Source organism: Perognathus longimembris, chromosome 28 (assembly GCF_023159225.1).
Source record: "Perognathus longimembris pacificus isolate PPM17 chromosome 28, ASM2315922v1, whole genome shotgun sequence".
Lineage (NCBI taxonomy): Eukaryota > Metazoa > Chordata > Mammalia > Rodentia > Heteromyidae > Perognathus > Perognathus longimembris.
In genome coordinates, this window is record NC_063188.1 from 24,330,057 (window position 1) to 24,343,597 (window position 13,541).

General features: G+C 40.3%; 1 protein-coding gene across 1 annotated transcript in view; it reads left to right on the plus strand.

Moving 5' to 3' along the window:
• Nucleotides 1-13,541, plus strand: part of Tmem255a (transmembrane protein 255A) — a 49,956-nt gene that overhangs the window by 32,021 nt on the left and 4,394 nt on the right. The window contains exons 7-8 of the mRNA XM_048336043.1: nt 1,471-1,647; nt 6,779-6,923. Coding sequence (XP_048192000.1) covers nt 1,471-1,647; nt 6,779-6,923 — 322 coding nt within the window. The remainder of the gene's footprint in view (nt 1-1,470; nt 1,648-6,778; nt 6,924-13,541) is intronic.

Consider the following 13,541-nt stretch of genomic DNA (forward strand, 5'->3'; position numbering starts at 1 on the left):
CCCAGGCTGCTCAAACGCATTGATACTCCTGCTTCAGACTCCTAAGGGCTAGGATGACAAATTTGTGCCACTTTGTACCTGACAATCTTTGGGTTGTGTGTGTGTGTGTGTGTGTGTGTGTGTGTGTGTGTGTGTGTGTGTTTTCATCACAAACAAGTCACATGTAATAATTATCCTGATTCTGGAATGTTTAATTGTGAGTGCAACTTTAAAAACTACCATGCTTCAGATTCATCATCAATCCCAGTGTCCAAGTTGTTAACTGCTTCTACAACATCTAGGAGGATAGGAACTTTCATTTAATTAATCCAATTTATGTAGTGCCAAATACATGTTAGGTACTGCACTGAACCATGGAGACTACATTCAAGGTGGCTGGACAAGCAATAATGAAGCAAACACATCAGTAAGCTATTCACATAGGAATGGGTGACTCCAGAGGAATAGAGAAGGGTAGTGTATTAAGTCTGCTCAGGCTGCCATAACAAAATGTCATAGACTACTTGGCTTCAACAACAGAATTTTATTTTCTCACAATTACAGAGGCTGGGAATTCTGAGATCAGGTTACCAAAAGAGTCAACTTCTGGTGGGAGCTCTCTAGACTCCATCTTCTTTTTATAAAGCTGTCAGTCCTGTCAAATGAAAAATCTCATCCTGAAGACAATATTTAAACTTATTATCTTCTAAAATCCCTATTTACAAATACAGTCAGCTCAGTTGTCTCTCCATATATGGGGAGGATTGATTCTAGTTCCCAGTCTCCTGTTGGTAACAGAGCCCACGGCTGCTCAATCTTTTATATAAAAGAGCATATTTATATACAACTTACATGCAGCCTGTTGTACTCTTTAAATTATCTATAGATCATTTATAATACCTTATCCAATGTAAATACTACATAAATCGCTATAAAACTGCTTTGTGCAGAGAATAGTGATAATAAGTTTGTATGAGAAAAAGTGCTGACTCGTTAAAATATTTTAAACCCATGATTGGTTGAACACAGGCAGAAACTGTGCATCTGGAGAGTCAACTATACAATCTCATTAAGGGTAAGACTTTCTTCCACATATTAATTTGACAAGATACAGTTTGGTCCACAGCTAGTAATGTGACTCAAAGCAATTGGAATGGGTGGTTAGTGTGGCCTCTCCAAGAAAATGATATTCTTGTCTGTAAAATACTTAGTACTATGCCTGGTAGATAACAGTGTCATAAAAGTTCTATCTAGGAGTAGTGTTAATAATAGATCCAGTAGTTTCTCTAACAAAGAATTTCTTTTATTTTAGATAAACTGTGATCAGACTTTGATTTGTTATCATGTCTTGCTCCCCAAGTGCATGGCTATAATGGTCCCTACAATACCTTCCCATCTGCCACAAGTCTTTTTGCTGAACTACATGGTAGCTAAATCCTTAGGGGAAATCAGATGCCAAGGAACTGACAGTTTGTGCTCCTCCCAATGCAGCAGGGTGGAGATCACCGGTGGGTACTATGAATACATCGATGTCAGCAGCTGCCAGGATATTATCCACCTCTACCATCTGCTCTGGTCTGCCACCATCCTCAACATTGTCGGCCTGTTCCTGGGTATCATCACTGCGGCTGTTCTGGGAGGCTTTAAGGATATGGTAAGGAAGGAAGTGTCTTTCCATTTCACAGTAGCCCCTAATGGAGGTAGGGGTCAGGAGTAGACAGTTTGAAGCAATGGAGATCTGTATTTTGAAGGAAGGAATCCGAAGTACTTACATTTTTTTCTTGCCAGTCCGGGGGTTTGAACTCAGAGCCTGAGCACTGTCCCTGGCTTCTTTTTGCTCAAGGCTAGCACTCTACCCAGAACAACAGCACCACTTCTTTTTCTCTATATGTGGTGCTGAGGAATCGAACCCAGGGCTTCATGCACGCTAGGCAAGCACTCTACCACTAGGTCACATTCCCAGCCCCCCAAATAATTTACTTTAAGGACATAGTTACCTTCAAGTTGAAGGAGCCAGGTAACATAATCAGCCGTCATATCAGCCCCTATTGGAGGCAGAAGTTAATGGTAGGCAGTTTAAAGCAATGGAGACCCACATTTTGAAGAGAGGAATCAAAAGTACAACTGCCTTTAAGCTAAAGAAGCTAGGTAACATAATTAGCCTGGAAAGATTTATTTATCTGTTCATTCATTGGTTCATTCATTCCTTCCTTCCTTCCTTTTTTTTGTCGGTCATGGGCTTGAACTCTGGGTCTGGGGCACTGTCCCTCCCTGAGCTGCTCAGCTCAAGCTAGCTCTCTACCACTTGAGCCACAGCATCATTTCCATTTTTCTGGTGGTTAATTGGAGGTAAGAGTCTCATGGACTTTCCCTGCCTGGTTCAAAGCCAGCCCAACAATAACAACAACAACAACAAAAGTATAAAGGAGAAAAAATGTAGGTATTACAGTGGATGCAAAGTGGTATCTCATCATGGTTTTGATTTGCCTTTCCCCAATTGCTGATGATGGCAGATGTCTTTCATGTCCTTGTGGGCAGTTTGTATGCCTTGTCTGGATCAATACCTACTTAAGTTTTTTGCCCATTTGATTTGTTAATTAGTGGGCAAGGGTTACTATGTAGCCCAAGCTGTCTTGGAACTCATGATCTTCCTGCTTCATTGTTCCAGTGTGCTGAGATTACAGGGCCTTGCAACACTATGAACAGATTTGCCCGTTTTTGAATGTTTGTCTTTTTGTTGTTGACTTGTAGTTCTTTGTATATTGTGGATACTAGACCCTTAACAGATGTATTATTTGCAAACATTTTCTCCCATTCTATGGGTTGCATTTTCATTTTGCTGATAATGTCCTTTGATGCTGAATGTTTTTAATTTCAGTGAGATCTGGTTTATCTGTCTTTGTTGTTTTTGCACATGCTTTGGTGTTGTATCTTAGAACCTATTGGCAAATCCAAGGACATGAAGATTTTTCCCCTTTTGTTTTAAGAGTTTTGTATTTTCAGTTGTTACTTTTAGGTCTTTGCTCCATTTTGATTTAATTTTTGGTGTGAAGCAGGGGTCCAATTTAATTCATATTTTTTCATATGGATACCCAATTGTCCAGCACAGTTGTTCAAGAGACTATTATTTTCCTATTTTAGGTCTTCAACTGCTTGTGAAAAATCAGTTAACCTCAGATGTATAGATCTGTCTCTGAATATCTTAGTTTCAATTTCCTTTGATGTACAAAGGAATAAAGAGTTTATTGATGTTCTGTCTGGAGAAGTGCAATAGCAGCCCGTTAATAACATCCTTTTGCATATTTACTTTTTGTGCTCTTCACTATACTACTTTGTGACATAGTTATTACCATCCCCAATGAACAGATAAGAAAACAGGCCAAGAAGGGTCAAGTGATTTGCTCAGAGCTAAATAGCAGAACTGGGGACTGGAGCCCAGATCAGATCTATCAGAGGCCAGAAGCCTTTGCTCTTTCTACTCCATCCTCGCTGTCCCTAACTAATGTTTGGTTAGCCCTTTCTGGTTCTGTAAGTGTAACAAACATTACCTACTTTGTTTAGGTGTTTTAATTAAAATAAATTACAAGTGAGCTGTGTTTAACCATTGAGAGCTTCTTAGGCAGTAAAATTGGAGGATGAGGGAAGTACCAAGGATTATTAAATGTCAATTTGGGAACTCTCTCAAGAACCAGAGGGGAAAATAAAAGACACAAGAAAAGATCAGGATCAAAGGAAGGAGTGACATTGACCAAGAAGCATTGTACTTATAACCTGTAACTCCTTTGTACAACAGGAGGAGGGGGAGGAGGGGGGAGGGACGGGGAGGAGGGGGAGGAGGGGGGAGGAGGGGGAGGGAGGGGGGAGGGAGGGGGAGGGGGGAGGGGGGGAGGAGGAGGAGGAGGAGGAGGGAGGAGGAGGAGGAGGAGGAGGAGGAGGAGGAGGCGGAGGAGGGAACAAGAAGAAGAAAGAAGAAGAGGAAGAGGAAAAGAAGAAGGTGACGAAGGCAAAGAAAAGGAAGAGGAGGAGGAGATACTTGGTTCATGAGATGACACTAGTAGAATAAGTTGAAGCCATCAAGAGGGGGACAACTACAAAGAACACTTCTAATAACATGATGTAGAAAGTCGTGAGACATTAACTTGGTGAGCCTATGTAAGATGCTTGGGCCTAGGTCCAATGTGGTTGATGACTTGTATGTCTTCTCTTTGAGTAGAGTACCCTGGGGTCTGTATGGAAGCCATTTCCAGTGAGGTATGGACAGGAGCCAAGTGCTGTGAGCTGCAGCCTTCAATAGAAAGGGCTAGGAGTCAGCATTTCTAGATTTGTGGATGCTGAAAGAAAAAAAAAGTATGTCTTCATTCCCAGATCAGAGGTGCTTGGTGAAAATATGCTCAAAGAAATGTTTTGACGCATTGTTCACTGATTGACCAAAGATATAGAGGATTTAAGATAATATTGAGAAGCCAATATATCTTGCTATCCTCTCCTAACTGGTATTTTTGGTGTGAAGTAAACTAGAGAGGAATAAAAGGGCAGTCTTTCCAAATAGGCAATCATTATCTCAGAATAGACTCAGTTTTGTCCAGACAAAATTGCTTTAGCCATTTCCTGTGATACCTAGTAACTTTGTTTGACTAGAGCTCAGAATACTAATGATCAATAATGGGTGTCTTAGAACTTAAGCCACAGAATTTTAATACCCACCCACACATCTACACACACATTTCTACATGTGCACACAAATAGAGAACAGTAAAATCAAAATTATTGGTTTAAAAAACATAACCAGACCACTTATTTCTCTGGCCATCTCTTTTGTCTCATTGCTACCCAAGTCTTTATCACCTTTTTTTTAAAATTTAATTTTATTGTCAAGGTGATGTACAGAGGGGTTACAGTTACATATGTAAGTAGTGAGGAAGGACACTTATTGTCAAACTTGTTACCCCCCTCCCTCATTTTTCTCCCATATTCCCACCCCCAGATACCTCCTCCCTGGAGTTGTATAGTTAATTTCCAACATAGTGTCTTGTGAGTATCACTGTTGCATTGGTTTGCCCTTTTTATCCTTTGTCTCAGCAGTTTGGTGTTCCCCTTTTGCCCTCACCATCTTCCCTTTTCTCTCTTGTTGCCTTGTCATTTTCTCTCCATTTTCAGTCCTTCTCCGTGCTATTACTATGCTCATTCAACTTTCTTTCATTATTACTTATTGTTATTTCTTCGAAATAATCCATTTCCTTTCAAATATGATGCTGGATGTCTAGCCTCATTGAACATACCACAACTTTTATAAACATAGTTCCCACTGTATAATGTTTTCTCATAGTTAGGGTTAGTTTATTTGGATGAAAGAGCTCATTTCATTTTGCAGTTGTTTGAATGGACAGGAAAAGCATGAGAACAGGGCTGGGGATATAGCCTAGTGGCAAGAGTGCCTGCCTCGGATACCCGAGGCCCTAGGTTCGATTCCCCAGCACCACATATACAGAAAACGGCCAGAAGCGGCGCTATGGCTCAAGTGGCAGAGTGCTAGCCTTGAGCGGGAAGAAGCCAGGGACAGTGCTTAGGCCCTGAGTCCAAGGCCCAGGACTGGCCAAAAAAAAAAAAAAAAAAAAAAAGCATGAGAACATTTCTGGGGAAAATTCTTCTAAGAATTCTGGTGGAGAGGGAAGGACATTTCTACATTTCCAAGAGTTCTTCCTCTGTAAAGCAAGTCAGCCCTTGGAACAGTCAAAATTTCACACCACTAGGTAGAGGCTGATAAACATTTTTCTTGTTTGTGAGCTGAATGGTAAGGACTGAATTCTTCAAACCCCCTAGACAAGTCAACAGTCACCCACTCGAAGGAAGGGAGCAACAGAACTGTGTTGAAACTTGCTGTAGTTCCCCCTGCCAAAATCCTAATGTGGTTGCTTGTGCCACTGCCAAAGCTGCCTACATGTTTTCACTATTTGTCCTTCATATCTTCAGGAGAGCTCATTAGGGAGAATGGCATGTGTAAGAATCCTCACTTTTACAAATATTTTCTGATTAAATGAATTCTGTCGGGTTGGGGATATGGCCTAGTGGCAAGAGTGCTTGCCTTGTATTACATGAGGCCCTGGGTTCGATTCTCCAGCACCACATATATAGAAAATGCCAGAAGTGGTGCTGTGGCTCAAGTGGCAGAGTGCTAGCCTTGAGCAAAAAAAAAAAAACAAAAGAAGTCAGGGACAGTGCTCAGCCCTGAGTTCAAGGCCCAGGACTGGCAAAAAAAATAATAATAAAAATAAATGAATTCTGTCATATCAAGAGCAGGGAACTTCTTCAGCCTTGTCTATTTGATGGTTTTTCTTTCAAGTTTTACTTTTTAAACCTTTGTTTTGTAAGAACTACAGAAATAATTCAGTTTTTCCTATACATATGAAATTTTTTAAGTTAGAAAGGGAGAAAAATTAGAAATTAAAAAAATTAAAAATGGGAAAAATAATACAATACATATTAGCTTTAAAAACGTTGAATTAAATACCAAAAAATAAATCCAATGAATGGGCAAATTAATTAAACAGGACAATTTAAAAAGAAGTACAAATGGTCCATAAACACATGAAGAAAGGTTAAAACATGTTTACCCATAAAGGAGAGGTAAATCAAAATGACATTGAGATTTTATGTCATCCCAGTCAGAATAGCTTCCATCAAACAGAAAACCTGCTGTTGAAGGTGCAGGAAAAAAGTGACACATATTACTGTTGATGGAATGTAATAAGCATTCTAGTGATGAAAACTTATGTTGTTTCTAATTTGTGTTTTTCTACAGAACCCCGCTCCTCCCAGCACTGAACTGTTCTGTTGAAAATACACATCCGACTGTTTCTTACTACGCTCGTCCCCAAGTGGCATCATACAATACCTACTACCATAGCCCTCCCCATCTGCCACCTTATTCTGCCTATGACTTTCAGGTATGTGTGGAAAAGAAGATAGCCTTCTCTTCCCTTTGTTCTCATTCAGACTTTCACATTATCTCTGTTATTTTCATTATAGAACCTCTCTATTGTCTTTATAACATGAATGAAGTAGCAAGACTATCCCGGTGGCCTAGAGCAGCCTCCGGGTACCAGTGACTAATTAAGGATTGTGTAGTTAAGGCAATGATGGGAGAGATGGCAGGATTAGAGTAGCCCAAGAGAAGACATAAGAGAAATGGATGAAAAACAAAATTACAGTGTTCCAAAATGTCTTGCACTACACATAGGAGAGGGTAGCTAGGCTGCAAAATAGCAGCTACAACCAGTATGTTTACTAATACTTCATTATCATTAGTAAATTATCAGGAACCCTTGATCAACAATGCCCTTTTCCCAGACCTCTGCCATGGGGACAGCCCTGTCCTTTGCTTCTTACACAAGGAGCAATATAAGCCACATGAGGGTATGAAACAAACCGGAAATGACAAAGTTCCTTTCTTTTACTTCAGTCTTCCTAACTGGGACTGCATCGAGGAAATGTGTTTTTATTTTATTTTATTTTATTTTTTTGCCAGTCCTGGGCCTTGGACTCAGGGCCTGAGCACTGTCCCTGGCTTCTTTTTGCTCAAGGCTAGCACTCTGCCACTTGAGCCACAGCGCCGCTTCTGGCTTTTTCTATTTATGTGGTGCTGAGGAATCAAACCCAGGGCTTCATGCAGCAAGGCGAGCACTCTACCGCTAAGCAATATTCCCAGCCTGAGAAAAATGTGTTTTTTAAGGATGCCTTCTCCTCTTTTTGTCTTGTTATTACATAGGTCAGAAATAGTGTTGTAGCTGGTGTGAGAGGCTCACGCCTGTAATCCTAAATGCTCAGGAGGCTGAGACCTGAGGGATTGTGGTTCAAAGCCAGCCCAAGCAATTTGAAAGTCCATGAGAGTCTTATCTCCAATTAACTACCAGAAAATCAGAATTGGAGCTGTAGCTCAAAGTGGTAGAGTGTTAGCCTTGAGCAGAAAAGCTCAGAGCCAGTTCCCAGGTCCTGAGTTCAAGCCCCACAACCAAAAGAAAAAAAAATAGTGTTGCCAAATTGACACTTTTACCTTTCCTTTTGAGCAGAGATGAAATGAAACTAAGAAACACAAAAAACCCAAGGCAGTGCATTAAAAACAGTTCATGGTGTGAAGACCATTGAAACTAGGCACTTTGGAAAAACATATCAACAGTTATTTTACCAATAGACAGTGTTAGTCACGTTTCCTTCCTTATGACAAAATATTCGAGACAGTATATATGAAAAAAGCTGCTTTGGATCAGTTTAGAGATTTCAATCCATAACCAGATGGCTGCATTGCTTTGGCTTGTGGTGAGGCAGCACCTTAATGGCAGGAAGTATATAGCAGAACCAAGTATTTTTTCATGGCCAGGACAAACACATAAAAAAAAAAAAAAACAAGAGACTGGGTTCCACAATTTCCTTTGAGCATCTACTAGGCGTCACTTTTTACTTTACTAGTACCCGAGTTTGACCTCAGGGCTTTGCACTTGTTCAACCTCCTCGCCAATTAGCACTCTACCACTAGAGACACACCTCCAGACAAAATTTTTGCTGGTTAATTAGAGATCTTGAGACTTTACCTGCCTGGATTGGCTTCAAACCACTATCCAGATCTCTGCCTCCTGAGTAGCTAGGATTAAAGGCATCAGCCACTTGCATTATCTCCTAATAGTGTCATAGGCTAGGGACCAAGCCTTCAGGACAGGGGACTTTGGAGGACATTTCCAAACCACAGCAGTCGTTAAAAACCAGTCACAACAGAAGAGTGGAATTACATTAAAATTTAGCTAATTAAAATTTTGGAGAGCATAGGGACAGAAACTCAAGATGAATTTATTCCTATTAATGAAGAGCCCATGAATGCTCTAAGAGCACATAAGAGCATGTTGGGGATGCTTCTGGTTAACCGGTCAGTTTGGCAATACAAATCCTTAGGAAACCTGTTTTCAGCTTCAGTTTAACCAAATAATGGAAACTATGAAACTCTATTAAGTTGAATAATGTGTAATTGCATTTTTTGGAGAGGTCTAGGTCTTTGTAATGCAAAATTAATACATACAAAGTGAACATGGACTTAAGCCCTCCTATAAAATATAGTACTAGTACAAGGTGGTACCTATTAAAGCCTAGGAAAAAACGAAGTTAAAATTTGCTTCATGCTCTCTATATCACCTTTATAATAACAATAAAAAAATTTTAAATTCTTTACAGCCTACTATAGATTCAGGAAGACAACTATGGTAATGTGTTACCCAATTAAGTGGTATAGTTTAAAAATGCAAATATGTTCAAGAAGGGCACAGGTAATTTCAGTAGTGACAGAGGCAATACGTTATTGTTAATATAATTCAGGCATGTTGAAGCTAACATAAATGGGGTCATTATTTCCATTGGGCCTCGATGATATAAAACTCTCCTGAGATACAGTAGCTACACATGGGTCCAGCTCAAAAGGGCACTTCCATTTTTATACCTAAGTTACATTCATTTTAGGAATTTACACTTTATGGGGAACCCCTTAAGATGGGATAATATTACCCATGGTAATCGTTGCCACAAAGTCCTAACAGGAAACCCTCTTTCATGTATGGAATTTGTCTATCATTCCTCATTTGAACCCTATCCCAGGAGCAAAACTGAGATGAACAATTCAGTGATAACTTGGGTTGTTGGTTTCCATTTAATCACTGTGTACTCTGTGTTCATATGTGCCAGGCACTGTGCTAGGAAGTCTGAATATAGAGACTGAATAAGAGAGACCCTTTAAGAGATTTGTCTAGGAACTTGAGAGAAGAGTTACGGTACTATAATGGTGACACAATGTAAGCAACTATTATCCAAACTGCTATGGGAACAAGGAGCTTAACCCAGGGAAGGGATTCAAATTTACCCACCCAGTCCAAACCTGTACTTGGGGCTTATAAGGGAGATTTCAGGGATTATAGGAGGCTCTTTTTTTATGGTGTTGGTCTTGGGGCTTGAATTTGGGCCTGGACACTGTCCCTGAGCTTTTGTATTCAGGCTACTGTTCTACTACTTCAGCCACAGCTCCACTTCTGGATTTTTGCTGGTTAATTGGAATGAGTTTCACAGATTTTTCTGCCTGGGATGGTTTCATACTGCAATCCTCAGATCTCTGAGGATCCCTGAGTAGCTAGGATTGCAGGCATGAGCGATCAGCACCCAAAAAGGAGATTCTGTTTTAAACAGCAGATACTATTCATTTAGTACTTACTATATGCAATCATTGTATTAAGTGTACATACCATTATTAAGTAATTTAGTCCTTTGAGGAAAGTACTCTTATTATTGAAATATTTCAATATAAGATGACTGAATATTGGGTTAAGTGACTTCTCCAAAGTCATATAAGGTATTAAGTGTAGGGTAAGGATTTTAATCTATGATTCCAGAGATTAGTTTGAGGGAACTTTTTGAGAAAGTATGAATTATAATGTCCATAGGACCTTTTGCCCAGTTAATTTTTAGAACATTTACATTTTTTGTTGGTTTAAAATATGGGTTTCTTACTCATGGTCTTCATGGGCTCAGAAAAGGTCTCTAGCCTTCCTTCCTTCCTTCCTTCCTTCCTTCCTTCCTTCCTTCCTTCCTTCCTTCCTTCCTTCCTTCCTTTATTTCTTTCCCTCTTTCCTTCTTTCTTTGGGTCTAGGCACTGTCCATAAGCTTTTGTGTTCAAGGCTAGTGTACTCTATCACTTGAACCACAACTCCAGGTTTTGCTTTGGGGTGGGGGGTAGTTCATTGGAATAAGAGTGTCATGGACTTTTCTGCCTAGGCTGACTTTGAACCATGATCCTCAGATCTCAGCCTCCTGAGTAGCTAGGATTGTAGGCGTAAGCCACCAGTGCATGGCTCTTATTAAATTATTACATTTGTCTCATCTGAAAAGATATCCCCTTTCTTCATTCATTCTCCAATTCAAGGCCTACTTGGACACTTATTATCTTTTCTATTTTTTGCTTGGAGAATTTTTAGGCATGGTGTGGGTACTGCAGGAAATCTTGTTTCTCTCTAGAACTTAGTGTTTAGGTTAAGCTTTCCTTTGTTCACCAAGGCCCATTACATTGAAGTTTTATAGAAGGAAACACCGGTCTTTCCCTAAGAAAACTAAGAGTTCAAGGAACATCTGCCTATATTTCCAAATAAATTTTAAATAAACAGCTAGCAAATGTACATCAGCTCTGATAATAAAAACCACCAGAAGCACAAGCCTTTGAAAAAAAAGGTCAGAACTCTTTCATGTTTTCTCAGATTGAATAATGACCTGAATTTCAGCCAGAACTTTACCTTTCCAGACTTTCTTTTCCAATCCAAATACTAACCATGTCTGACTCTGCTTAGCTTCCAAGATAATATGAGTTCATGGTGGGATGACTATACACTCTTGATTATCACCTGAAAGACTTCCCCATTTTGGTACTTTCCAATTAGGTTGACTTCTGTGCCTTCGGGTTTAATGATCTCTATTTCCTTTTTACCTCAAGGTAAATAGAACAACAAGGAAATAAAGTTAGAGATTTATTTTTAACTCCTCAAAGTCATGTCCTTTTGGTGTAAGTGGTCAGGTAGGAAGTTTGGAAAACATTTCCTGTGGTCAGACAAGAGCAAGGATTTGTCTCTTGATAGCTGGTCCTGAGGAAAGTTTGAGTGCTGAATGTTGAGAAACAGGACTCTTTCAAACACTGTATTCCAAAGTGTTCTTATTTCTAATGAACTCATATTGCAAGGCAGGAAGGTGTAAGATGACACTACTTTTGCCTCCTTGCACCTTTACCCAGCATTCACTTCTCTTGTCTTTGCACTTATTTCCCCTGACCCCTTCTGCTTTGGCCATGTAGTACAAAATCTATAGGGGTTTAAGCATCAGTTTCTACTTCTGCAACATGAGCCCAATGTAATATCATATAAGCCCCTGAACTCTTGCCATACTTACAAGTCTGGCATACTGGTTCTATAACCATGGATTAGACTTTTTCCTGTCCATTTAGTGAATTGCCAAATTTGTGTTTAAAAGTCTCAGCCTTCCAGGTCAGGGAACCAAAAAACAACAACAAAAAGTCTCAGCCTATGCAAAACAGAAGCACTCTGTTTATTCTCTTTATTAAACCCAGGAAGGTACATGATGTTTCAATTAAACTGCTCAAAATGACTAAACTGCTAAAAATTCCACTCATTTAATAAAAATGATTGCTTTAATCCTGGGAAAGGCAGCTTATGGTACAGGTTCTAGGAGCCTCAGAGGGCTGTTGGATGTTTATTCCATTCCCCCTGTCCTGCTAAGTGTTTTCTTTTCATCTTTCTCTAGTCCCTGTCCCCTTTATCTTCCTTTAACCACTCTTCTTTCCATCTCCTCAGCCTTTTCTTTCTGGAGCAGAAGAGAAGGGGAAATGCAAAGAACAAACAAATACTGGATTTTACCCTTGGGACACAGTTTATGTAGCCAGTCATTGTTACCACTAGTCCTTCTGACCTCCTTCTGAGCACTACTTCACAGTGCTCTTGAAGAAGATGGCATGCCTTGGCAGAAAAGCATGTTGGTCTGGACGACTATGGGTCTATCAACAGGCAGGATGCACGCTAAGGTGGGAGTGAAGAGCTATCTCTGACACAGGAGGATGCTACTCTCCTTATCACCATCAGCCTGTACAGAACCTGGGAGAAGCAACTCAGGAAGCTAGAGCTCACTGGCTTAGCAGAGGACTACTTGGTGCTCTTCATGCTTTATGATGCACAAGGATTTCAAAGCCCTGCTTTTCTGAGCTCCTGTCTATCACATTAGCAAAGGCAGACTTTCAGACAGGAAACAAAATACACTAGGGTAGCTTTCTAACTGCAACAAAGCCAAATCTTTCCCCAGGTGCCTCCCTGTTGCTAGGAAACCATATACTGTACTGTGCCCCTTCCCCTCCAGTACCAAGGGTGCATGGACTGCAGCCAGTTAGCTCTCTAAGTCTGCCAGAAACCCTTCAATTTTATCCTTAAGATACCTCAAAAGGAAGTGAGAATCCTTCCCCTCTTTGCCCCCTTAATACTTCCTAAACATAAAACCAAGAAGTAAAAACCTAAGAGCCATTGTATTACCCCCTGTTATTATCAAAGAGTACAGCTGCCACCCACGGCTGCTGCCCACAGAAGTCTTTTAATGCCTCTTAAGAAAGAACTGACTCTTTCTGTTATGGAACACCTAAAACTAGCCTTCTGTCTCCCACCACCTAAGTAGTGGGATTTAGAAGGGTCTGCCCTCATGCCTGTGGACACAGGTTCTTGGCCTTGTTTTTGTGTTTTGTTTTTTACTTTCTTTACTAGTTAAGAAGTGATGCCAGGAACTGGTGGCTCACACCTGTAATCCTAGCTACTCAGAATGATAAGATCTGAGGATTGCAGTTCAAAGCCAGCCCAGGCAGGAGAGTCTGTGAGACTCTTATCTCCAATTAACTACCCCCAAACAGTGGTGTGTTCAAAGGCCCCGAGTTCAAGCCCCATCACTGAGAAAAAAAAGTGAGAGTGCTTACTGAAAAATGCAGCAAAAGAAGGGAG